The 27,489-nt window shown below is 49.6% G+C and overlaps 1 protein-coding gene across 5 annotated transcripts; it reads right to left on the bottom strand.

The window, feature by feature from the left end:
- Positions 1-833: 833 nt before the first annotated feature.
- Positions 834-24,594, bottom strand: LOC103717063 (nucleobase-ascorbate transporter 1-like). 5 transcript variants are annotated; one of them, XM_088715824.2, is made up of 14 exons: positions 24,325-24,594; positions 23,143-23,240; positions 22,845-23,021; positions 22,589-22,722; positions 22,286-22,361; positions 22,133-22,192; positions 21,843-22,030; positions 21,662-21,758; positions 21,504-21,590; positions 17,881-17,939; positions 3,044-3,135; positions 2,878-2,955; positions 2,640-2,800; positions 834-1,379 (listed from the first exon to the last, which is right to left on the bottom strand). In XM_088715824.2, exons 1-14 carry the CDS (start codon positions 24,398-24,400, stop codon positions 1,167-1,169), a joined length of 1,596 nt encoding a protein of 531 aa, XP_088571950.2. In that variant the 5' UTR covers positions 24,401-24,594; the 3' UTR covers positions 834-1,166. The 5 variants fall into 5 exon arrangements, with proteins under 5 accessions (XP_088571950.2, XP_008803524.3, XP_088571948.2 ...); XM_008805302.6 differs by having other exon boundaries at positions 22,589-22,689; XM_088715822.2 differs by having other exon boundaries at positions 2,640-3,135.
- Positions 24,595-27,489: the final 2,895 nt, after the last annotated feature.

Raw genomic sequence — 27,489 nt, 5'->3', positions numbered from 1 at the left:
TAAAATTTTTTCTTCTAAAATGTGGTTCAAGAGATGCATACAAAAATTGAAAAGAAAAATACTTTTTCTTACGGAAGGGAGGGACGGCTAGGGTTCTTGGCTCCAGCAGATTTTTAGGTTTATAAAGGGACAAACTATGTAATTATGTTATTTTAATATGGGTATTTTTGTCAAAAATACAGCTTTCCGAAAAAGCTGAAACAGCTTCCTCCCAAAAGCTCCAAATTGGAGCTTCCTCCCGAAAGCTGTTTTCAGCTTCCCGCAAAAGCTGAAACAGCTTTTCGAAAAATTTACCAAACACAGTTTTTCATCTAAAAGTACTTTTGGAGGGCCAGAAAGTACTTTCTAGCCCTCCAAAAGCTCCCCCAAACAGGGCCTAAGCCTGCAAGTGCTGGCCATAAGATATATAAGCCATAAAGTTTGCAATTCAACAAAATTTTTCAGGTCGTAATGCATTTTCAGTGAGTAAAGCTTGAGATGGAACAATTGAAACGGGGTACATTGATTTTCCTGCGGTAACCTCAGAGATATGTTTGGGAATAAAGGGCGCATATAGTACGGAAATAATAAAGCCAGATTCATGAAATTATACATTTCCACAAATATTGAAGCTAATCAACTTTAATTTGTCACCAACCATCTGCAAAATTAAAAATAGAAGAAAAAAAAAAGCAGCACTAATAAGAGGAAAATTTTTGGAAGAATCTTAGAGATGGTGGAGAAAAAGACAGAAGATGTTGGGAGAAAGTCTTACAAATTATCACAACCAAAGTAAGCACCACTATAAAAATTTTGCTATTGTGCTTGCTGAAATAGAAGTTCAATTTAGCCACATCACAGAATAAAAGAAAGTGACAAGAAAGAATTTTAAATATGAAACGGTGTTATCACCCTATCTTATTACATCAAGACCTACAACATCGTCGTTCTGACAATACATATACCACAAGCACGACAAATGCTGGCTGCATAAGCAGGATGATTAGTGCAGCATAATACCAACCAAGAAGGCATCCAAGACATACATTGGGCCCCACCTTTGGGACTCAAAAAAAAAAAAAAAAAGAGGATCATGAGCTGCCTTAGTTGATGAGGAATATGCTGGTGCTCATTTTTACATCACAAAAATGAAGTGACTTAGAGTTTCCAATAGTGCCGAGCTCTTGCTAGGTAGGAGGAAAGAACTTGTTGAGATTGAATGGAAGCGTATAGAACTCCTCATTCCGGTTGTCCCCTCTGAATGTTCTGAATTTTACCCACCATGGCATACCTCTATCCTTCTTATACTTCTCAACTTCCAATGTGTTGTCCAAAAATACACTAACAATCAACCCCACAGTCGGCGGTGACAAAAATAAGGTATTCAAGAATTCATTGAACTGCAAACATGAAAAAGATAAGCAATTTTGTTTCTTGAAAAGAAAACAGCAAGCAATTCTAACAAAGAGAGTGTGGTGGAATGTAAGATACACATTCTCTAAACTATATTCAAGTGATTGTGGTGGATGCAAGCCATCCAATAGATGATCCCAAGATAGATTAGCATTTATGATTAATGTACTTCATGCATAGTTTGATGGTGGTTTGAGCCCTCAATACAGAAAATCTGTCTATACAATAGCAAAATTTTAAATGCCCCCAGCATGCCATGTCTTGTTGGTCTGGATTCACATATCAAACGAATTGATTAATCAAAAAATTATCCTCAATACTATACCATTTCTTCAGACTTCATATTATTTAAGAACAAACAAGAAATGCATAAATCAGAATCATTAAAATAAGAATGATACATGGGCAGCAAGCATCAAGGGCAGACAAACCAATTGTCAATTACATATCTTTATCATGCCTGACTGTCAGCACAAAAAAAAATACACAGGATCTAAATGCACTCTGCCGACTACTTTATATCAGCAACTTATGAAAATAAAATAAAAAACTAGGTAATATGTCATCATAAGTTGTTTACAATCTTCAATTCTTGAAGCATATGCATAAAGAAATTATATTAAACTACAAGTAACCATCTTCTGCTTAACCAGAGTACGTTACAGCTTCTGTAAATTGCACATAGTCATATATATAGATAAAATAAGCCTTAGAATTTATATGCCAAAATTTCACGGAAATTGAAAGAAGAATTAAGTCAGAGGAAAATTAGAAATTGATCCATAAGTATAAATTTGATAGCATGACATTACAGCAAAAATATCTAGTTTATATCATCCAACAGGTTAATCAAATGAGTATCTTCTGAAAACGTTTTGGGATTTCTCAGTTGTTGGGATGTTAGGAGAAAATCCTTTGATATTTTTATAAAAATTGAATAGAAGAAATTAATTAACATGAAGACCTAACAAAGTTTCTCTAACATATCTGTACATATTATTATGCATATGCACAAGTGCATTACGTAGACACCAATAGCACACATTCTATGCCCATAGCCCATAAGCAGATGTGGCAAACCTCACTATCATCACAGATAGACCAATGAATATGGCTTGGGAAATTCTGATAACCATTAGGTTATACTATTCCCTACAAGTGGTCAACTGAAAGTCTGACTTATTTGTTCCCAGATGACTGATTGTATTCTTTGAAGATCCTACAAGATTCAAGATACATAAACTAACCCATCCTGCACGTGTATGTACTGGGCCATGTCCAGAAGAAAGCAGAGTGTCATTGAAATACTGGGGAACAGATATCCCAAGGAAAAGCGAGAGCCCAGTAATGATGAGGTTTCTCATAGAGTTCATATTGGTGAACTGAAGAAATGATATCCCAACAGATGCTGCAGAAATCCAGAAAGACAGTGAATTAGGAGTGACAAAGCAAGAGACAACCATTTCCATCACAGTGAAGACATACCGACAAGGCCAAAAAGTACACAATACAGAGCAGCAAATATAGGGAACGGAATTGATGCAAAGACAGCTCCAAACTTCCCTGAAAATACAGAATATGATATCAATTAGTTGTTCTTGCCAAGCAAACTGAAAAGCACGAGCACTGCCAGTGCCGTAAAATAACATACCTAAAGTGGAAAAAAATATCATGAATCCAGCTGATATCTGAACAACTCTGCGGCTGCCAACTCGAGTTAGTCCAAGAAGCCCCACGTTCTCCCTTAAATTTGACACCAATTGTTGTCATCGTCATTGCCATCATTATCTAGAATCCTAGATAATATAAAGGTATATTGGAGCTACACATGCTGTGGACCGCACAGACCCCCTTTGGGGGGTGTTTGGTATGGCGTGATCGTCCTAGGATCAAAGGTGATGTGGGTGGAGGTGATGAGATCACCGCGTTTGGTTGCACCACGGTGATCCTACGTGGCAGTGATCTTAAATCACCTCCACTCCTCAAATCACCCCCCAACTCGGTGATGGGATACCCGTCCTTCAGGTCGGAAATCCAAGATCACCCTAGGGCAGTGATCCTGGGTTGAAAATTAAAGACAAAAATACCCCTCAAGTTAGCAGAAAAATTGATATATCAATATACCATCAATATATTATGTCAATGTTATATATATATATATATTGTTATTATGTTGATATTATATATTATATTAATGATATATATTATATTATAATATATTACTAATCATATTATTATCTGTTACGGGGGAACTTAGCCACCATGCCCCACGTGACCGGCACGCGCGCCCAGGAAGACTACGGCAGCCCCTTGATCCAGCAATCCGACCCCGAGTCGGACATCTTCGGCTCCACAGCCCGACCCCGAGTCGGCAGCCCCTTGATCCAGCAATCCGACCCCGAATCGGACATCTTCGGCTCCGCAGCCTGACCCCGAGTCGGCTGCCCCTTGATCCAGCAATCCGACCCCGAGTCGGACATCTTCGGCTCCGCAGCCCGACCCCGAGTCGGCAGCCCCTTGATCCAGCAATCCGACCCCGAGTCGGACATCTTCGTCTCCGCAGCCCGACCCCGAGTCGGACATCTCTCGACAACGACAGGCTATTCCCCAGAGGCACGCCGCAGCCTCCTGCTCCACTACTCCCTGCAACGGTTGTATCTGGAGCTGCTCCACGATCCCCTGTAACAGCCGTACAAGGCGGAGCTCCACTACGCCCTGTCATGGCCGTACCCAGCGCTGCCCCACGACGCCCTGTAACGGCCGTGTCAGTGGCAGCTCCATCGTGCCCCACGATGACGAACCCCCCTGAAAGACCCCCCAGCCTGGTATATATGCGGCTGGAAGGAGGAGGGGGGGTAAGCAAGAACTTCCAGAGCATTCTCTTATTTGCCACTATTATCTCTCCTTCTCCTCCAATCTCCTCTGACTTGATCGTCGGAGGGCCCCCACTACCCCAGTGGTGGTGCGAGGCTTGCTTGCAGGTTTCCCGGTGGAAGGTGGAGCGCAATCAACACCAACCAAGGCAACTCAAACGGAACCCCGTTCACACCGCTGTGCCAATCGTTCTCGGTTTGGACCACCAGCAACAGTTGGCGCTAGAGGAAGGGCCGAATCTCAGAGCGATCGTAATGGCACGGCGAGGTGGTCGTGGAGCTTCCAATGCCTCCGGTCGCGGGGCCTCTCGCGCCTCCGGCCGGGAGGCCGCTGCGTCTCCAACACATTCTCAGCAACACTCCACCGCTCCACCTCCCATTCAGATGGTCGAAGCCGCTCAGTTCGACCAGTTAGCCCAGCAGGTTCGCACCCTCGCGGAGGCAGTGCAGAACCTGCAGGGTGTGATGTCTCGGGCGCCGCAGCGGGCCCAGGAGCCGCTGCTCCCTGAGCGCTCACCTGTCCTCCTCAACCCGCGCTCCTTCCTCTCCCATGGGGAGGAGCGCCGGCGCGAGGAAGATTCTCGAGCACAGTCCATTCTGCCGGGACCTTCCCATCGGAGCTGCGCGGGGTACGAGAGGCGGGCCCGGGCGCGTTCCCAGACCCCCCAGTCCTCAAGGAACCCGCGCTCCAGTCGGTCCCCCTCTCGGTGCTCCTTGTCTCCCACCCATCGGTCGCGCTCCCTGGACCGGCGGGTGGATGATCTCCACCGACAACTCCAGGTCCTGAAGGGCCACTCCAAAGATCCCTTCGCCGACTTGGAGATGTCCTCCCAGCCGGCGCTTGCCTCGAGGATCCTGCGGACCCCGAATCCGCCGGGGTTTAAAATGCCGGCGATCGAGCCTTATGACGGGGCGGCGGACCCGCGGGATCACGTCGAGAGTTTCAGGACCCTTATGCTCCTCCACGGAGCATCAGATCCTCTCCTCTGCAAGGCCTTCCCGGCGACCCTCCGTGGCCCGGCAAGGGCGTGGTTCGCCGGCTTGGAGGCTAACTCAATCCAGTCCTTCGACCAGTTTACTCGCCTCTTCATCACCCATTTCGCCGTCAGTAGCCGGCGGCGACTGGTCTCCGACTCCCTCTTTGATGTCCGGCAAAACGAGGGAGAAAGCTTGCGGGATTATCTTACCCGCTTCAACAAGGCTACGCTGGAAGTCCGGAACCTGAGCCAGGAGGTGGCTCTTTCAGCCCTGAAGCGTGGCTTCCGAAAGGGCAGACTCACCTTCTCCCTGGACAAACGCCTGCCGCGGAGCTTCCCGGAGCTGTTGTCCCGGGCGAACCAGTATGCGGACGCCGAGGAGGCGGCCGCCCACCGGAGCAAGGAGGCCGCCGAGATCCCTCCAAAGCTCGGGAAGAAAAGGCGAAAAGAGGCACGCCAGAGGAGGAGCCCGACGCCTCAACGTCGGCGCAGAAGCCTGTCGCCGGCGAGGAACCACGGCGCCCTACGCCCTCGTTCTCCGCCCCGACGTTTCAACCGGTACACTCCTCTCCTGACTCCCCGGGCCCAGATCCTCATGGAAATCAAGGGGCGGGAGGACCTCCCGGTCCCGAGACAGATGAAGAAGATTCCTGGGAGGAGGCCCTCTCGGGCGTACTGTGAGTACCACCGGGACCACGGCCACGACACCGAAGACTGCTTCCAGCTTCGGGACGAGATCGAGGCTCTCATCCGCCGAGGGCGTCTCGGTCGATATGTGAACGACCGACGTCCCCCCGCAGACCCGCGTCCGGCCGACCCGGCCCCTCAGGAGCCTCGGGAGCAGAATCGACCCGTCGCGGGCGTGATCCACACTATCACTGGGGGCTGCCCCCGGCCCAAGAGGAACGCAGGGGGCTCGACTGAAGCGTCAGGGGCAGCCGTCGCAAAGAGGCAGAGGGTCAGTAATGTAATCACTTTTTGTGATGAAGATGTAAAGGGGGTTCAGACCCCCCACGATGACGCCATGGTGATCTCCCTCACTATGGCAAACTACGATGTAAGGCGTGTTCTTGTGGATAGTGGAAGCTCAGCTGATATTTTGTTTTACGAGGCCTTCCAAAAGATGAGCTTGTCCAGACAATTGTTGCACAAAACATCCACCCCCCTCATAGGATTTACTGGTGACGCTATCTCGGCCGAAGGTGTCGTTGAGCTGCCTGTGACTGCGGGCGTTGCACCCGCAGAAGCCACGGTGCGGCTCGGGTTCTTGGTCGTCCGTGTTCCCTCGGCCTACAACGCTATCCTCGGACGACCCGGACTGAACGCCCTTCGCGCGGTGGTCTCTACGTACCACTTGCTCATGCGGTTCCCCACGGCGGCCGGGATTGGAGAGGTCCGAGGTGACCAACCGACCGCAAGGCAATGTTTCCTAGCAACTCTCAAAGGGAAGAAGCCCGTAGAAGCCTTAAGCGTCGAGTCCCTCGACGCCAGAGACGAGGTGGCCTTGCGGCACGGGGAGCCGGCCGAGGGTGTGATCAAAGTTTCCCTCGAGGAAGGTCGCCCGGACAGGACGATCCGGGTCGGCGCCAATCTCGACCCGGGAGCTCGGGCCCGGTTGGTGGAATTCCTCCGAGCCAATGTCGATGTGTTTGCCTGGTCGGCGGCCGATGTACCTGGGATCGACCCGGAGGTCATTTCTCACGCCCTCAACGTCGACCAGACCCACCGACCGGTAAAACAGAAGAAGAGACACTGTGCCCCGGATCGGATCCGAGTGGTCGACCAGGAGGTAGACAAGCTCTTGGAGGCAGGATTCATAAGGGAGGTCAGCTACCCCGAATGGCTGGCAAATGTCGTACTTGTCCGGAAGGCGAGCGGAAAGTGGAGGATGTGCGTCGACTACACCGACCTGAACAAGGCATGCCCCAAGGATAGCTTTCCGCTTCCGCGGATAGACCAACTGGTCGACGCGACTTCCGGATATCAGCTGCTGTCTTTCATGGACGCCTTCTCCGGCCACAACCAGATAATGATGGCTCCACAGGACGAGGAGAAAACTGCCTTTATAACAGACCGGGGGCTGTACTGTTACAAGGTAATGCCCTTCGGTCTGAAGAATGCTGGCGCCACTTACCAGCGCCTCGTCAACAAAATCTTCAAAGAGCAAATCGGCCGGAACATGGAGGTGTACGTAGACGATATGCTGGTGAAGAGCCGCCATGCAGACCAGCACATCGCGGATCTGGAGGAGACTTTCGCCACCTTGCGGAAGTTTCGCATGAAGCTGAACCCAGCGAAGTGCGCCTTTGGCGCTTCGGCCGGGAGGTTCCTCGGTTTCATTGTCAACAAGCGGGGGATCGAAGCCAACCCGGACAAAATCAAGGCCATCCAAGATATGTCCCCTCCGACCAAAGTGAAGGAGGTTCAGGAGCTCGCTGGGAGGGTCGCCGCGCTCGGACGATTTGTGGCAAAATCGGCCGAACGCTGCCAACCTTTCTTCAAGGTGTTGAAACGCCCGAAAGACTTCCTCTGGACGGCCGAATGTCAAGCAGCATTCGACCAGCTCAAGGAATACTTGGCGTCTCCTCCCCTGCTGTCCAAGCCGCAAGAAGGGGAGATGCTCTACCTCTATCTGGCGGTCTCCCCAACCGCAGTCAGTGCGGTACTGGTTCGGGAAGAGGCAAAGCTCCAGAAGCCTGTGTACTACATCAGCCGGGTCCTACGGGATGCCGAGACGCGGTATACGAAGGCTGAAAAGATCGCCTTCGCGCTGCTGACCGCGACCAGGAGGCTTCGCCCCTATTTTCAGGCCCATTCTGTCACCCTCTTGACCGATCAACCGCTGCGGCAGATCCTCAGCAATCCTGAGAATGCGGGACGGCTGGTGAAGTGGGCAGTAGAACTTGGTGAGTTCGACATCCGCTACCAGCCCCGACCCGCCATCAAGGCCCAGGCGCTCGCGGATTTCCTCGCTGAGTGCACGGTGCAGGAGGCGGAACCTAGGTCGCCGGAAACACCCAGCCTCGACCTCCCGATTTGGACGCTTCACATCGATGGGTCGTCGAACCCCGAAGGTGGAGGGGCCGGGCTGGTCCTTACCAGTCCTGATGGAGTGATAGCCGAGTACGCCTTGAGGTTCGGATTTCCAGTGACCAACAACGAGGCGGAGTACGAGGCCCTAGTCACGGGACTCAAACTCACCAAGGAGCTCGGCATCTGGCGCCTGAAGGTCTTCACCGACTCCCAGCTGGTGGTCGGGCAGGTCCGTGGGGAGTTCGAGGCCCGGAACCCGACCATGCAGAATTACGTCCGGAAGGTGCAAGCACTCATTCCCGACCTCGGCAGTGTCGACATCCAGCAGGTCCCAAGAAGTGAAAATGCCAGGGCCGACAGGTTGTCCCGCTTAGTGGGCGCAGACGCGCACAACTTGTCGAGGGCGATCTACCTGGAGACCCTGGATGCCCCGAGCATCGGCGAGGCTGGAGCGGTGATGGCGATTGATCCGGAGCCGTCTTGGATGGACCCGCTTGTCGCCTACCTCGCCGAAGGGATCCTCCCTGAAGACGAAGATCAAGCTCGGCGACTTGTTATGAAGTCCGCCCACTACGTACTCTATGAAGGGAAGCTGTATCGGACCTCGTTCACCGCCCCCCTCTTAAAGTGCCTCCGCCCCTCGGAAGCGGCCTACGTCCTCGGTGAAGTCCACGAAGGCGTTTGCGGATCACACTTGGGGGCTAGGTCCTTGGCGCACAAGATCATGAGGCAAGGCTATTATTGGCCTACCTTGTTGGAGGACTCAAAGGATCATGTACGGAAATGCGACGCCTGCCAGCGCCACGCCAACGTCCAGAGAGTCCCTTCTGTCCCCTTGGCACCAATCACTGCACCCTGGCCCTTCGCCCAGTGGGGAATGGATATCCTCGGACCATTCCCCGTCGCTTCAGCTCAGCGGAAATTTTTGATTGTTGCAATCGACTACTTCACCAAGTGGGTGGAGGCAGAGCCGCTGGCCACTATCACGGAGGCGCAAGTTCGGAAGTTCGTGAAGAAGAACATCATTGTCCGATTTGGGGTACCTCGGGTCCTCATCTCGGATAATGGTCGACAGTTCGACAACAAGCATTTCCGTGACTTCTGCGAGGAGTTCGGGATCGAGCATCGGTTCACATCTGTGTCGCATCCCCAAACCAACGGCGAGGCCGAGGTCACAAATCGGACAATCCTCCAAGGAATCAAAGCGCGAATCGGTCGGACGGGGCAAGCTTGGGTCGAAGAACTCGAGAATGTCCTTTGGGCGTATCGGACCACGCATCGGACCCCTACCGGGGAGACGCCTTTCAGCCTAACCTATGGCACGGAAGCCGTTGTCCCCGTGGAGCTCGGACTCCCCTCACCTCGGGTGGCCGCGCACCGACCCGAGGCCAATTCGGAGCAACTCCGAGGGAACCTGGATCTCTTGAAAGAAGCGAGGGAAATGGCGCAGGTTCGGATGGCGATGTATCAGCGGAGGGTGGCCCGATATTACAACTCCAAGGTCCGACCGAAGCTTTTCAGAATCGGAGATCTGGTGCTAAGGCGAGCTAAAGCATCTCAACCTGCGGAAGGTGGGAAGCTAGCGCCAAATTGGGAAGGCCCGTATAGGGTTCGCTGGGTAAACCGACCTGGCTCCTACCAGTTGGAGGCCCTAGATGGTCGAGAAATTCCAAGGAGCTGGAATTCCGCTAACCTGCGGATGTATTACCAGTAGAACGACAATGCCAGAAAGACAGTTCAAAAATGTATAACACTTTTCATTTCAATAATTTCTGGTTACAATGGCGTGCTCGTGTGATTACAAGGAATTCCCAGAGAGGAATTAGGGTGTAAAGAAAGTAAAGAAGAGGTGGAGACTCCGAGGAGCTGAAGATCTGGGATCCCGAAACCTCCATCCGAAGCGGCTGCAATCCCACCGGAAGTGGGTGCTTCCAACCGGAGGCGCCATCGACGTCTCACGAAAAGGACGAAGAGCCGGCGCGGATGAAGAAGAAGTGGACGAAGGAGAAGTCCACACTGCTCCTACCCAGAGGCGCCATCCACGCCTCACGAAAAAGACGAGGAGCCGCCGCAGAAGAAGCTCCCGCTGCCTCCAGGGGAACGCCACCTCCAAGGGATATTCCGGTCCTCCCCAGTGTTAGGGGAGAGAAGGGATACAAGGGAGAAGAGCATATGGAGGCGCGGTCCCGGATCAAGCGTCTGGCGCGGAGCTTAATCGGGAGGCTGAACTTCAAGGAGGAGAGACGTGATCCCAGATGAAACGCCTAGAGCGGAGTTCCGCCGGGGAGAACCTCCTTGTTGATCCCAGATGAAACGGCTAGTTGGCGGAAGTCGCGAAGGGCGCGCCTCCCGTTCCTTCGGTAGGGGTCTCTCAACCATGCGCCGGAGAGGAGGCCCACGATCCATGGCAACCTGAACAGCTCCGGCTTGGCAGGCTCCATCGCACCTGCACCTATATTTATAGCCAAACTGCGGCCCCCCGGTCGTTCCGATGCGGGTGGCTCCAATAAATGCGGGCGCATTGAATCCGGAGCCGATCCGGCTCTCGAGGCGTATCTTCCCGCGATTTCCTAAGCGTTATTCTCCTTAATGGCATTCTTTGTGCAGGACACTCCGGGTGGCCTGTACCCCTAGGTCCACATATCTCCGCTCGCGCCCAGGCCGCATCCGCCTCGAAGAACGCGCGTATCGCGGCCGCTTAACTGACACTCCTCGCAAGCAGCAACTGGCGATCCGATTTCCCAGGTAACCCCTCAATTAGCATTTAATGCCCATCTGGTGTTCCCCAGGCGACGCTTGGAGAGGAGGAGAAACACGATCACAGCTGGCCACGGAGAAATCCCGTTGGGCGGCAAGCGACAGGCGCACGACCAGCGAGCGGAATTTTCCGAGGCTCGGCCCTCGGATGCCAGGCTAACCCGATGATCATCCCGGGAGCAGACTAGCCTGAAGCCCCGACCGGTCGCCTCGGCTTGCGCCAGCCTTGGCCGACCAACGAGCGGAATTTCCCGAGGCTCGGCCCTCGGATGCCAGGCTAACCCGATGATCATCCCGGGAGCAGACTAGCCTGAAGCCCCGACCGGTCGCCTCGGCTTGCGCCAGCCTTGGCCGACCAACGAGCGGAATTTCCCGAGGCTCGGCCCTCGGATGCCAGGCTAACCCGATGATCATCCCGGGAGCAGACTAGCCTGAAGCCCCGACCGGTCGCCTCGGCTTGCGCCAGCCTTGGCCGACCAACGAGCGGAATTTCCTGAGGCCTGACAACCCTCAGATGCCAGGCTAACCCGATGATCATCCCGGGAGCAGACTAGCCTGAAGCCCCGACCGGTCGCCTCGGCTTGCGCCAGCCTTGGCCGACCAACGAGCGAAATTTTCCGAGGCTCGGCCCTCGGATGCCAGGCTAACCCGATGATCATCCCGGGAGCAGACTAGCCTGAAGCCCCGACCGGTCGCCTCGGCTTGCGCCAGCCTTGGCCGACCAACGAGCGGAATTTCCCGAGGCTCGGCCCTCGGATGCCAGGCTAACCCGATGATCATCCCGAGAGCAGACTAGCCTGAAGCCCCGACCGGTCGCCTCGGCTTGCGCCAGCCTTGGCCGACCAACGAGCGGAATTTCCTGAGGCCTGACAACCCTCAGATGCCAGGCTAACCCGATGATCATCCCGGGAGCAGACTAGCCTGAAGCCCCGACCGGTCGCCTCGGCTTGCGCCAGCCTTGGCCGACCAACGAGCGGAATTTCCCGAGGCTCGGCCCTCGGATGCCAGGCTAACCCGATGATCATCCCGGGAGTAGACTAGCCTGAAGCCCCGACCGGTCGCCTCGGCTTGCGCCAGCCTTGGCCGACCAACGAGCGGAATTTTCCGAGGCTCGGCCCTCGGATGCCAGGCTAACCCGATGATCATCCCGGGAGCAGACTAGCCTGAAGCCCCGACCGGTCGCCTCGGCTTGCGCCAGCCTTGGCCGACCAACGAGCGGAATTTTCCGAGGCTCGGCCCTCGGATGCCAGGCTAACCCGATGATCATCCCGGGAGCAGACTAGCCTGAAGCCCCGACAGGTCGCCTCGGCTTGCGCCAGCCTTGGCCGACCAACGAGCGGAATCTCCCGAGGCTCGGCCCTCGGATGCCAGGCTAACCCGATGATCATCCCGGGAGCAGACTAGCCTGAAGCCCCGACCGGTCGCCTCGGCTTGCGCCAGCCTTGGCCGACCAACGAGCGGAATCTCCCGAAGCTTGGCCCTCGGATGCCAGGCTAACCCGATGATCATCCCGGGAGCAAACTAGCCTGAAGCCCCGACCGGTCGCCTCGGCTTGCGCCAGCCTTGGCCGACCAACGAGCGGAATTTCCTGAGGCCTAACCCTCGGATGCCTGGCTTAGCGCCGGAAGAAGTTCCTGAGGCCTAACCCTCGGATGCCTGGCTTAGCACCGGAAGAAGTTCCTGAGGCCTAACCCTCGGATGCCTGGCCTAGCGCCGGAAGAATTTCCTGAGGCCTAACCCTCGGATGCCTGGCTTAGTGCCGGAAGAATTTCCTGAGGCCTAACCCTCGGATGCCTGGCCTAGTGCCGGAAGAATTTTCTGAGGCCTAACCCTCGGATGCCTGGCCTAGTGCCGGAAGAATTTCCTGAGGCCCAACCCTCGGATGCCTGGCCTAGTGCCGGAAGAATTTCCTGAGGCCCAACCCTCGGATGCCTGGCTTAGTGCCGGAAGAATTTCCTGAGGCCTAACCCTCGGATGCCCGGCTTAGCGCCGGAAGAAGTTCCTGAGGCCTAACCCTCGGATGCCTGGCTTAGCGCCGGAAGAATTTCCTGAGGCCTAACCCTCAGATACCTGGCCTAGCGCCAGAAGAATTTCAAGAGTCGGGAGTCAGCGAGACGCTACCAAGAGTTAAAAAGAAGAAGGACGAAAGTGAAATGAAGAAACTCTATTTGCATTAACTTTCATTGTTTCAGGGCCGAGACCCATACAACTTGGCAAAACGCCAACACACAAAGAAAAGAACAAAAATACAGAAGGTCAGCTTGGAGGAACCCCCGGGTCGGGAACGCCGGGCACGTCCGCAGGGGGTAGGGAGGCGGTTGGAGAATCAGCAGGCAATGGCGCCGGAGAGGAGTCTAGAAGAGAGATCCCACTCAGGTCAATTTCGGGATACTTAGCCGACACCCTTGTCAGGCCTTCCTCGAAGCCTAAGATAAAGGAGTCGGACCCCGCGTCCGACATGTCACGGACGAACTCGTCAGACTGACGATAGGCCTGTACCGCCTCCGACATATCACGGGTGAACTCGGCGGACTGACGATAAGCCTGTACCGCCTGACGCCCGATTTCCGCACTCTTCTCGGCCAGCGCCGCCTCTGCCCGCTCCATAATCTGAGCTTTCGCCTCCAAGACCTTCGCCACAATCCGGTCGTCCGCCTCGGAGGAGACCCTCAGCAGATCAGCCTGAGCCTCCTTGTGCTTCGCCTCGGCAGCAATGCGAGCAGCCTCAGCCTCCTCCAGGCGCGAATGAAGCTCCTGGTCGCTCGCGCGGGACTTCTCCAAGGCCGACTCCAATTCGCCCAGCTTGGCTTCAAGAGACCGGGTTCGGTTGCGGGCGTTGTCGGCTGACCGCTGGGCCTTCTCCCACCTCTCCCGGTAGTCGGCAGCCTTCCGGGACTGCTTCTCGGCCCGCTCCTCCGCCTTCTTGATCTCGCCATCGAGACCCGAGGCAACCTTGAGTTGCTCCTGAGCCTCCAACAGTTGCTTCTCGAGGGTGACGAAGCCGAGTGCCCGCTCTTCGGCCACCTGAAGCCTCATCTGGAGGTCCCTGGTCGTCCTCCCCGCTGCAGCCTGACCTCCCTCCTCTACTGCCTTCAGTTGGCTCTCGGCCCTCGCCAGAAGCCTCGCCTGTTCCTCGTAGCACTCCTCCAGGCGGATCATGTACTGGGCGAGCTAAGAGATAGAAAAAACGAGGGCGTCAGGCGGGGATCAACAGAGCCTATAAATGATGAAAGCGACCAAAAGAACACTCACCGACATGAGACAGACGCAGCTGGCAGCCCCAACGTCAGGGACCCTCATCTCCCGGACCTGCCTGCGGTCCTTCTCCAGCAGCACCGTCTCGATGAGGTTTCGGGCGCCGGCGGAAGTGAAGGCCGACCCCGACTTCTCCCCGGAGTCGGACGGTGGTTCTGCAGCCTTACCCTTACCCATCGCTTGGGGAAGAGTCATGCTGACCATGCTCGGGGCGGGGACCGCCCCTGGAATTGACAGGGTCCCGCTCGGCCGGAGCCTCGGCGCGTCCCTCCTCGTATCATCCGGAGCCGACCGAGTCGAAGGCTGGGCTGGGGACCGATCACGTCCGACCCGTCCATCTCGGGCGCGCCCGGGTGATGCCTCCGGAGAAACGGTAGTCTCGGCATCGGAGGGCTGATACAGCGTCAACTGCCGGTCCGCGCCCGCGGCGTCCCCCTGATCGGTGGGTCCGGACCCGTCTGTCGGCGTCGGAGTCGCCTGTCGGCGGGACTTCTTCGCCGGTGGGGCCCCGCTCGGAGGAGCTCGTTTCTTCCTCCGGACTGCTTCCAGTAGGGACGTCCTACCAACAGCTGTTGCCTTGTCCGACCGCATGACGTCGTCGATCTCTGCAAAAGGGACGAGGTGGTCGGAGGTTGAGAAACTGAAGGAAAGAACGAGACGAAAGAGGAGAAAAGAGCTAAAAAAGAAATGGTAGCGGGCTCACGGTCAGCGGGGACCGAGCTCAGACCGACGTTCACCAAGGTATCCTCGGAAATAAGGCGAGCCACCGGGGGGAGCCGGCCCTCGGCAACCAACCCCTTCAAGACGGCGACGCCATCGGATTCCTCCCTCGACAACCTCGATAGGCCAATCGGAGACTTCATCGGCGTCTCCCAGGTTGCCCTGATTCCCCAAGAGGGATCTGCGTCAACGAAAAAGAAGCGCCCCTTCCAGCCGTGAATGGAGGTAGGAGCCTCCTTGACGAGGCCGCACCCTCGCCGCGCCGCAAAGCACCACCACCCTTTGTCCTGGGGGTGGCCGCTCAGGCCGTAGCATTCCCAAAAGACATTCAGGGTGGCGGGAACCTCGTGCATGCGGCAGAGAACCTGAAAGGCCGTCAGGGCGCGCCACGAGTTCGGCACCAGTTGCGTCGGCGCCACTCTTAAACCCCGAAGCACCTGAACGACTAAGTCCGAGGGGGGAAAGCGGAACCCGGCCTGAAGAATGCCCTCATTGATGGCAACCTTCCCTGGAGGAGGATGGGACATCCTCTCCTCAGGCCCCGGGAGCGTAACATTGCAGGCCTCGAGAAGGTGGTATCGAGCCACGAACCTATCTAGGTCTTCGGCGACCAGCTCCGACTTAATGCGGTCTGCTCTCACTTCGCCCATCCCTAATGGCCAGTGAATCTACGGTCAGGACGGGGTCAAGAAGGGGGAAAGGACCGGAACGACTGGAGTACACTAATACAAAAGGAGAAAGTATGGAGAGCCTTAAATTGAAGAATGGGGCAACTCACCGGAAGAGAAGGAAGAACGGCTCCGAGAGCGTCAAAGGAGGAGCAAGCGAACAGTCCGACGACAATGACGGCAGCGCAAAGGAGAAACTCGAAGATGTCTGTAAAGAGAAAGGCGGACGGAGGAGGGCCCCCGGTTAAATAGGCGGAAAGGTGGGTGACGCCTCGGTGACGCCAGAGGACGCCTGGCTGCCGAAGGGTCGCTCGCGCCCCAAAGGCGAATCGACGCCATTAAGGAAGGATGTCCGCCGAAATCCTCAGACTGCCAGGTCAGCAACGACCGCCATACGCCATAAAGAAGGCGGGGAGCTCGAAGCGCGCGCCTCTCCGAGGGATGGCGGCAATCTCGAAGCATCACTCCCTTCACCCGTTCCCCTTCTGGTTCCAGGCTCGGAAGTGGGGGGCTACTGTTACGGGGGAACTTAGCCACCATGCCCCACGTGACCGGCACGCGCGCCCAGGAAGACTACGGCAGCCCCTTGATCCAGCAATCCGACCCCGAGTCGGACATCTTCGGCTCCGCAGCCCGACCCCGAGTCGGCAGCCCCTTGATCCAGCAATCCGACCCCGAATCGGACATCTTCGGCTCCGCAGCCTGACCCCGAGTCGGCTGCCCCTTGATCCAGCAATCCGACCCCGAGTCGGACATCTTCGGCTCCGCAGCCCGACCCCGAGTCGGCAGCCCCTTGATCCAGCAATCCGACCCCGAGTCGGACATCTTCGTCTCCGCAGCCCGACCCCGAGTCGGACATCTCTCGACAACGACAGGCTATTCCCCAGAGGCACGCCGCAGCCTCCTGCTCCACTACTCCCTGCAACGGTTGTATCTGGAGCTGCTCCACGATCCCCTGTAACAGCCGTACAAGGCGGAGCTCCACTACGCCCTGTCATGGCCGTACCCAGCGCTGCCCCACAACGCCCTGTAACGGCCGTGTCAGTGGCAGCTCCATCGTGCCCCACGATGACGAACCCCCTTGAAAGACCCCCCAGCCTGATATATATGCGGCTGGGAGGAGGAGGGGGGGTAAGCAAGAACTTCCAGAGCATTCTCTTATTTGCCACTATTATCTCTCCTTCTCCTCCAATCTCCTCTGACTTGATCGTCGGAGGGCCCCCACTACCCCAGTGGTGGTGCGAGGCTTGCTTGCAGGTTTCCCGGTGGAAGGTGGAGCGCAATCAACACCAACCAAGGCAACTCAAACGGAACCCCGTTCACACCGCTGTGCCAATCGTTCTCGGTTTGGACCACCAGCAACATTATCCTATTATTATTGAAGGATAATTTTAAATTCTAGTAGAAATATATTAGTATATTTTATATTTATATAATGAAAATATTTAATATATTACTATATTACTCTTATTTACCTTATTTTTCTAATCAAAATAATTATTAGTATTAAAAAAATCTATTATAAGTATAAATAAAAATATTAATTTTATAATGAAAAATAACATATTTTTATAATATTAATAATTTATAGGAGTAATAAATATATTTTTACAGAATATATTAATAATTAATATATTGACAAATATATTAATATTTTATTATAATATATTTTATATGATTAATAAATATATGATAAAGGCTACTAAAAGTAGAATATGTGACAAAATTATGGAGCTATTATAGGAATTAGTATATTGACTTACATTTTTAATTCATGAGAATTAAAAATACATAAAAAATCCATCTAAAATATATCAAGGGTAATTGTGGTATTATGTGGTCAGTGATCTTGGATCCCTGTACCATACCAAATAAGTTACTCATGGATATCCGGAGATTTTTAATCACTGGACCATGGCCTACCAAACACATTGATCTTAGATCACCAGAGATCAAATCACCCCAGCATTCGGATCACTAGGGATCTTAGATCACCGTGGTGATCCAGTTGGGGTTACCAAACGCCCCCTTGGAGGTGTGTCCCACCTGACCCATGGTGCGGGACCCACATGACTCAAGGGAGCTGTAAGATGCACATTGTTCACTGTTTACATGTTCAAGCTTATGCAGTTATAAAGAAGATCTATATATAATGATAGCATGTTGCTCATACACTAGCTGCAAGCTAGAAACAGAAGTTCTTACACAGAAACAGTAGTGCCTGTCCCTGTTCCAAATAAACCATCCAGCAGCACACCTATCCCCTTCATAGGTCGAACAATTACAAACACTTCAGTGACCAAAACCATGAGACGTGTGAAATTACAAGATAATTAACTGTAAAACTGAAAAATAAGATATAAAGTAAAACTGGCTAAATATTTAAGCAGACAGGTTTAGGATCTATAAATGGAAGGAACCATGAAAATTTTGAGAGGACAATTTATGCAAATCTAAAGATACATAGAAGCCATTACTGGTATGCAGTTAGGTGGGTCATGTGTCTGACATCAAAGTGAAATCAATGCATAATGGCCACTGCTGAAATTACCGAAATTACCTTGTATCAGATCACTGGATAGTCTCTATGGCATCTATTCACTTCTTGTCAAACTTGCATTGCATTTTTTTTTCCTTACTCACGACATGCTGCCAGTAACCTATTCAGTTCTCATTCCTTTAGTGCTGACATGTCACAATTTTGACGCCAGTTTCAACCACATTTCCTAAGTTCGCTGTAAGAAAACTAAAGCATCAAGAATTTCTAAAAGTTTGACGAGCAAAAAGCATAAGCAATCCAACAAGTTGAATCAGAACATTCTATGCCTTACTCATTTATGTTGTATAATTTTGATCTTACCGCCTAAGTGCTACAACTCTTTATGGCATTACATCAGGGCACATCTTAGGCTACCTGCTAATCCAGCAGATCATTATTTTCCAAGCTCAATGGAGACAAACATGTGAGACGTATTCAAAATTTTCATAAAAAATATTTTCCTTTTTTATTACAATAATAATCTCCGATTCATTTGGAGGCTGGTCAGGATCCATATTTTCAAGCATAGGACCATGTCATTATTGCAAGTGGATATGGGGATCTGCATGTTTGAATTTAATCCAACCTAGACCATGCTTACCAACAAAGCTCTTACAAAAACCAATTTTGAGATTTTGTCAAGAATTTTAGACATAATAATCCATAACAAAAAGGCTATTTTAATATAAAAGGACAAGCTATTAACTTCAAATCTGATCTTTCGGATATCATATTAATTTGCCATCTTGCCCTATCCTAAGATGCTCTTTATTCAACCTCATCTTGTGCATGTCCCTTCCCAAAGCCAAACCACTGATGTATCTGAACACCGGAGTTAAATTGATTATAACATTGTCATTGATTCCTTATAGGCATTCTCACCAGAGTTAGATTGATTCCTTAATATTGTCTACTCTTGGCTCACCTCCCTCCATTATAGGCATTCTCATAGTTGATTCCTTTCTTTCAGCTACAAAACTTTCTTGCACATACTCATCTAAATCAAGAGGCCTAGAGTTACCATAAGAACATCATTTTTGCTCAGGTTTTGATGCCATGTCTAGGGATCTTGTTGCTTGTAAACTAAATCAGACTGATTTTTTGAGCCAATTATATTAGCTCCTATTATAAGTAATCTGTTAGATCCAAGTCTCACTATGGTAATTCACCCGAACAACATAGAGATGCAGCCTTAGTCATAAGCATCAGACTCGTTATACAAAGTTTCTCTTACTGCAACTTTACCACTGTTCATTGTTTATTTTATCTCAGCTGAACAGACTGGATTCTCTATGTGCCAAACTTGAATAATCGGCTTTCTTTCCATGGTGATCTGGAGGCAGTTCCCAGTCGTTTATCTCAGATGAAAAGAATGGATTCTCTCTATGCCACATTTTATCACCAGGTTGTGCAGTCTTTGTTGAGTTCCTTATGGTCAGTCTTACAAACTATTTTCACCTTTTTTAATTTTTAGCCATGCAACCTGGCCGCATACTTATGAATAAAAAACATGATGGTGCCATATGTATAGATACTTAAGCATGTAGGCAGATGATCGTGCATTACGTCAAGGTTAAGTCAATGGTTCTCATCTAATTTGTAAACAGTAGTCTAGTGAACCCTCTTCATTATTTTTCAATGTTAAGTCACTCAGGCACCTTGCAGTTATTGCTTCTCCATGTCCATAGTTACTCTATCATTAGACGGAACAGATAAATCTCTCTATCAGCGTATGCCGAACCGGCCCGTACCGGCCGGTACGGGCCGGTACAAACCGGTCCGGCCAGCTACCGGTACGGCGGAGCCGTGGAAACCGGTACAGGCCGGTTTCTTGCCGGAGACGAAGAAGACGAGGAGAAAAAGAGGGAGCGCGGGGAAGAGAGGGAGGGAACCCACCTTCGGCCGCCATCGGACAGCCGCGGAGGGGCGTCGGAGGCCGGTGGGGGGCGGCGGTAATTTGGGGATTTTTAAGTGAAGTCGGCAACCGATTTGCCGACTTCACTTAAAATCCCCAAATTAAAAAACGCGGCCGCGTCCCCTGTTTCTTTCGAAACAGTGACGCGGCCGCGGCCGCGGCCTCCGCAGCGCCCCCACGGGCTCCCCCGCCCCCTGCCGGCCTCCGCCGCCCCCCACCGGCCTCCGACGCCCCTCCGCGGCTCTCCGATGGCGGCCAAAGGTGGGCTCGCTCCCTCTCTTCCCCGCGCTCCCTCTGGTTCTCTTCTTCTTCCCCGGTTCCGGCGGGGAAGAGCTTCCCGGTTCGTACCGCCCGGAGCACGGTACGAACCGGCCCGTACCGGTCCGGTAGGCAACCGGTACGCCTACCGGACCCGGTACGGTGGACCTTGCTCTCTATTACTAGTAATGTTTAAGGTTTCAGCTTCAGTGCCAGTCAAAATTAGCTGAAGGGGTGCAAAATTTTAGTCAAAAGTCAAAAAGCTGAAATTGTAGCCTAGTAGCCGCAATGCAGAAAATCAAGTTTACCTATCAAGTCACCAGCTGCATTCAATTTTAGTTACAGAGTTTGGTTCTATTGATTTCAGCTTTGTTTTGAAACCATCTGGTTCCACATATATGTCAAACAAAAGTGAACCCCTAGATTCCAAACTAACAAGTTATGTAATTGCTTGTTCTTTAAAGTACCAAAATGAAAAATATAAACCAAGCTTGCTATTGTGTCTTCCTTGGTATCCACATTTTGTTTTGGAAAAGCTAAAAATATGATATTCTTCTTCTGAATGCTGGAATATCATGACACGGTTCTGCAAGCAAAAATGGCTTTGCACACGAAGCAACAAAAAGTTTTACCTGTTCATGTAGCTCCTCTCTACAAACCAGTTTGCTATTCAAACTGCCAATAGTGAAATGTAAGGAAAGCATGACAGGTGTGCTGACGTATATAGCTAGTTTTCTTTGTTGGCACTACCTTCTTGAACATTAATTCCTACCCTTCCTCAACCCTCTAGCATGCTTTCCATAAGCCTCTTAGTTTAATTTCCTGTTAGAATAGAGCTTATGCTTACGATGGTTTGTTGCTCCAATTGAATGGAGAACTAATTTCTCAAAAAACTACTTTTCTATTAACTATTCGTAGAAGTTTACTTGAGACTTACAAACTGCTTGCATGCTGTGTGCGTTGGTCATTTAGTTTACTGTTTTAATTCAAGAATGCCGGATACTATGGCTCCCTCTCAAAAGAGAGAGTAGCGCAGTGCTAGGATACAATTAAAGCTATAGAACTCAAAAAACCAAAATGGAAACATCAGCTTACCAAAACAAATTACCCGCTCACCTGCCAGCCAATGCCTCGGCTCAAAACATAAGCAGGAGGAGGAGTGGCAATAGCTAGGCGTGAGGCAGCCTTGTATGCACCAGTTGACTGAAGATTAAATAAAAATATGAGTGCAAAAAGAACTTTCAAGAATAGGAGAAAGTATCATAAACTCATACCTCTGCAACTGACACTAATATAGCAGCCATCATGGCAACTGTATGACCAGCATCAAATGTTGGTGCCCCCCACTGTAAGGGATATGGAAACTTGAACCTAAGTAGAATCAGTTTATAGTAAGGAAGGTGTGTCATTTATAAGATCAAATCAATGGGAGAGCATGCATTCTCAATACTCTACCAAGGGGCAGATGATATGAAATTTGCTCTGTCAGTGCGACAACTGTCTTGAGTTTTGATGGGTCTATGGTTGTACGCACCCCCTGCTGTTAGAATAAGAGAATATATCCAAATGACTGTGACACATATAAGAACTGGTAAGCGCTCAAAGATGGGAATGTCCCGGAATGGCCTAAAATGCTTCAAATACTGCATATAAGAATGTTAGTTTTTAGTTCATGGAACATCAAAAAGAAAAAGAAGACCAGGGGTGAGGGCAGTTACATCGTAATAGAAGGGAAAGAAAAGAACCTGTGACAGTCCAACAAGCATTAGAAGCATCGGTATACCAATTTCCACGCAGTTTCCTACCTAATGACAAACAATATCAACATGCCTTTTCCCCCAAAAACTGCTGCTACAATTATCATAGAGATTAAACAGTCAAAAACATAACTGACATACCGCAGGAAAACCTCGTTCAAACAGCCCCAAACCAACCAATCCAATCACAGGTGCCATACCAAGAGGACTGAAGAACCTGCAGAGATAAACTTAATAACAAAAAATGGCACATAACTATAACGACTAAGGACGTCCCCCAAAAAGATTAGCAAGAAAGGTATTGTTTGGGTTCATTGGTCCTATATAAGTACCCAAGATCTCCTAAGTGCACAACTACTATGGGACTAAACACATGCCCACATAGATCCTCGCACAAATGATGTGCTGTGCAGTTATTATCTCAATAAATGATAGCAAGAATACCTTGAAAAGAGTCCCCACAACTGGCTGTAGCCAAGTATTATTTGCAAAGTCGATGCTAAGATAAGTGCTCCTTGAATAGCTCGCATGGTATGTAGGAATCTCTGAAAGTTGAATAAACATTTGGATGGAATGCCCTATCTTGTCATTTCCATCTTTATGATCAATTAAATAACTAACTAATACAATGTTAAAGAGGCAAAAAAAAAAAAAGTTCACCCTGGATCAAGATTTTAAACATAAAATCATAGAAACTCACTTCATGTGGATCAGGAATTCGTTGCAGTGATGAGTCACGCATTATATAAAGGATTGGCATAACATAAGCAAAAGAACCACCCATGACAGTTGGCAAACGTGTGCCGAATAGTGATTGTAAAAGCGTGTTGATGCCAGACACAAACAATGACGTTTGTATGACCCAGATCCTGTCACCCTATGTTGGATAATTAAGAGAACATGACAACAGCATATCAATAAAACAAAAGGAGCCAGCTGAAAATGCCACATGATACAATGAAATAAATTTCATAATTCAAATGAATTTTTAGACTTACATCATTTCCACCCATTAGAGGAACAAGAAGTGAAGGAATCATCACAGTAGTGCCAAGCATCAGGACGTAGTTTTGAAATCCCAGCAAAATAGTTTCAACTGCACACGAAAAATACAACCCAAATTCATAAAGCCATAATGGACCTAAGCAAGAGAAAGAAAATGTAAATTGTGGTTGCCATGTACGTGCAAACAGAGACATACATATGTTACTTTACATTTTCAAGGTAAACGATTCGTTAGGGTAACAGATGTATATATGTAGGTTCTGCTATGACACATTGGCAATGTATTTTTTTATGAGTGATTCATTATTCACAAGGTTGATTTTTTTTTTTTTTGTTTAAACTGATATGTGTGGTTTTGCCCTCGAGATGAAAAAATAGTCGCTACCTAAAGAAAAATAACTCATCCAACAATCTCGTGCCATCTGTGAAGTTATTGGAAGGAAATTTACAAAATAACAGATTATTTAAAAATTTGAAAGAAATGTTCCCAAACCAAACCAAAAACTCAAGTCGTCCAAGCTATCTAGTTATAAACTTTTACTTCCCACTTTCCCAAGGCTCCAATCTTAAAAGTGCCTCCCTAGTTATATAAAGGATCATACATAAGCTGAAGATAAAAACTTGTCCTGTCTCCATGTGAAATTGACCAAAGAAGAGGGAGGAAAGATTGAGAGGCTGTTGAGTTTTCCCTCCAAAAGGGTAGTAACTTGAATCTCATGGATCAATCTAGCCTAATAGTAGCACAAAAAGGATTTCACAAAAAGGACAAGATAAATTCAAAAGACCTGCCACTAAGCACCCTCACAAAAGTACAAACCCCCAACATACAATAGAAAACCCATCAATGATCACACCCAACCCAATAGCCAGAAACTAACAATTTTCATAAATAATCTTCAAGTATCAATCTAGTGCCTCCCCTCCCCACCCAAAAAAAGGAAAAAAATAAATAAATAAACAAAAAAAAATAATAGATTGTTTTCTTTTTCTTGTGAGTTAAAACTGGAATTAAAACTATATATTCAAAAGCAATTCAAGACACAACAACCTGGAGACCCGATAAAAAGCATTCTCGTTTCCCAATCATTTCTTGACAGGAAATCATAACCAACATGATGCTTCAAAAGAATGCAAGTACAAAGCAGGAAAGAGAGAGAACATGCAGAAGAACTTACTCCAAGGCGGGTTGGAGTCTATGCAGTACTCCAGGTCTTGGAGCTGCTCCATTGGTAAGTGGCTTATGTCTGCCATTACTCAGGCACCTCCACCACCACAAAACAAAAGGGGGTGGGAGAGAGCGAGAGAGAGAGAGAGAGAGAGAGAGGTGGACAGTGAGAAAAGAGAGATAGAGAAAGAGGATTGCCAAAGGGAAGGAGAAAGAGAGAGAGAGAAAGAGGAAAGAGAAGGAAAAGAAAAGAGTGAGAGATGCCGCAGGGGAGTGCAGAAGAGGCAGGGAGAAAAGCTCCCCCGTGAAGCCCCCCGGTGGTATGGTATTCCCCCTTTATTTTTGAAATTTTATGGAACCGGGCAAGGAGGACGGAACTGCCACCGGCCTGACCCCAATATATCGAAACTGCTCCCCGGTCCCACCGCCTTCGACCTCGTCGGCCAACCCGCTTTCCCCGTTTGTTTTCGCTTTGATCTTCTGCTATTGTTTTGCGCGGAAACTGCCTATTTCCCGGGGAGGGGGCTGTAAAGAGGATTTAACGTGGATCGCTCGAGTTACGTGCGAGGTCTACCCACCGCTCCATGCCGCACGTTTGACCGCGGTCATTGAGAATGTGAGAAGGTTTCCCATTGGGCTCGTTTGGTTCACGGAAAAAGAAGGGGAGAAAGTATGGTCAACGGAAAAGTAATGAGATACCTCTTGTTTGGTTGGAGTTTTCAAAAGAGAGAGAAGGAAAAGTTGTATTCCCATGGAAATGTGATTCCCACATTTTCTCATGAGAAAGACTTTTCCATGAGGCGGGAATCACTCTATTTTTACTTTTTTCCAAAAAGTCCCTTCAGCATTAAAGAAGCATTAAAGAGGCATTAAAAACCTAATTTTTATTAAGGGCATAATAGGAATTATATATAACTTTCCTAAGAAAGTGGATGGCCAACCAAACATAAGCACCTTGGAAATTTGTCACTTTCCCATGGTCAACCAAACATGCCAAAAGTACTTTCCTAGGCATCCTCTTCCTAGAAATTTGTTTTCCAGGAATCATATTCCTAGGAAGAAAAATGTTTCCCGCGAACCAAATGAGCCCATTATGTTTTACTCTTTCTGCAAAAAAATAATTTTATAGTGCCCAAGTATATTCTTTGAGAACCCCTACTTCTGGCCATCTTAAGTAAATTTTGATGATAGTTTGTTGGATGTGGTGGATATATGGGCATTGTCTTTGTGATCAGAAATCATGAGTTCAGATTGTTTGCAGCAGGAGGGGGCCGCACCTTTGAGCCATCAGTTTTCACGATAGAGCTCAAAGCCTTTTAGGAGGGAGTCTTCTATACAAGATAAGTTCTGGAGGCCTAAAGCATCATTCTAGAGGGTGACTCTGCAGAGGTGATTGAGTGAATTCTACAGGAGTGGCCGGAAGTGCTCGACCACCTAATTCTAGAAGACATTCGGTGGCTACTGAAAGTGTGATCGTGCACAACGGCAGACTGGAGTGTGATGCACACGTGCGATTCACTTTCCGCTCTGTGCCTGCATTGGTCGATGGCACGGCCGCGAAGTCCCTCCAAGTCCACTCTAAAGAAAAGAACAAATGAGGTGGGAGGGATGCTTTGGAGCATCTAATTCCATCACCTTTCTTGCTTTGCCGATTAATAAAAGCTAGTGATCAACAACATCGTTTCATCAAAAAAAAATAAAAAAAGAAATGAAAACATATGGTCGCAAATAGTTAGCTGCTATCTCGTTTTAACGAATAAAACTCGATTACTGGTTGCCCAACAAAATAATATGTATTTTAAAAAATTAATTCAAAAAATATCTCTTTAGTCCATATACAACAAATTATTGCAGCCAGTTAATTCTTGTTACTATAACAACCACTGGCAACTGTTATATGACTCTTATTTAGATAATCAAAATCAAAATATATGGTCAGAATCAATTATAAAGGTAAAATTTGATAAAGTCGATTAAACTTGGTGCAATCAATTATAAATTATATTATTACAGCTATTATTAGTGTAACAGCCACCAGCAGCTGTCTTAAGACTCTTATTTAGATAATTAAAATAAAATAAGATTGGACAGGATTAATAACTGTGGTTATTAGTGGTTCCGGAGGAGACCTGGGTGTTGTTGAAGTTTTTGGATTTTAGTATCAAAAAAAAGTTTTTGGATTCGCCCACCTGTTCCCAAAGTATTCCTAGATTGTGGAGTACTCTTTGCGTCCTCGCTGATTGAAACCATTCGAGAGCTTGGATAATAATTCGACAAGGACTTGTGTACGACCTGTACGTCATCATGATTTTTTTATGATTCTTTTGACGTTGATGGGCCAGGCCCATAAAAGTAGAATTGTCCTTTGGACTCACAATTACCAATTATTCATCCACATACCTACGTACTAAGTTCTTAAATAGGCACTAAGTACACCTTCTTTTGCCTTTAGAAGCACTTTAGTTCTCGCTGCTGGGATTTAGTGCTTGCATGTCTTGTCTTCTTAGCCACATGGTTTACTTTATATGCTCTAATGCAATAAGATAATAGGGATGTCTTTGCTTCCATTAGCTCAAGCATTTTCTATCCATCCAAATATGTACTTTTTCTGAGCCAAAGCTTCACTAACTTATTCCCTATTCTTCGTTGGAATTACAAAGCCTAGGTGGAAGGAGAAGGAATTATTGGATTGTTTGAACCACAAGGGCACAATTGAAAGTTACCATTTGGACACCGTATGTCGCCGAAATATGTGATAGAGTATGCTTCTGTACAGGCAGAGGAGCTTAGTTATGGAATCTCGTCAGATGGATCTTTGACAGTTCGAGATATCTGGGACTCCCATTCCGCTCACACGGTGTCTTGTTTGGTGTTCTTCATCTGGGAGCTCCTACCCCCGAGCTTCCTCAAGGTTAACTTTGACGGATCGGTGCAGGATGGTGGATGCAGAGGGGGCGCTGGGTTTGTCATTAGGGACTCGAGCTCTTGTATACTGGCGGCTGGCGGCTGTCAGCTAGTAGAAACCTCGGTTCCCAGCGCCGAGCTGAGAGCTGCATGGGAGGGCCTTCGATATGCGCGGCGAGTATTGCAGGCCCACTCCATTATTATGGATGGCAACTTGGCCCCTATTATAGGGTGCATCCAGGAGGGTCCGAAAGTGTCGGGGTGGGATCAT

Source organism: Phoenix dactylifera, chromosome 2 (genome assembly GCF_051530095.1).
Source record: "Phoenix dactylifera cultivar Ajwa chromosome 2, Ajwa_hap1_PhDact_Kaust_v1.1, whole genome shotgun sequence".
NCBI classification, from domain to species: domain Eukaryota; kingdom Viridiplantae; phylum Streptophyta; class Magnoliopsida; order Arecales; family Arecaceae; genus Phoenix; species Phoenix dactylifera.
Note: the sequence above shows the minus strand (reverse complement) of the source record. Positions and strands in the feature narration are given on the sequence as shown.

Coding starts and splice junctions, on each gene's coding strand:
- LOC103717063 (XM_088715822.2), bottom strand. CDS start 24,400: ATGGCAGACATAAGCCACTTACCAATGGAGCAGCTCCAAGACCTGGAG. Junction 22,193..22,285: donor TTGAACGAGGTTTTCCTGCG/GTATGTCAGTTA, acceptor GTTTGTCATTAG/GTAGGAAACTGCGTGGAAAT. Junction 17,940..21,503: donor GCCGAGGCATTGGCTGGCAG/GTGAGCGGGTAA, acceptor CGACCTATGAAG/GGGATAGGTGTGCTGCTGGA.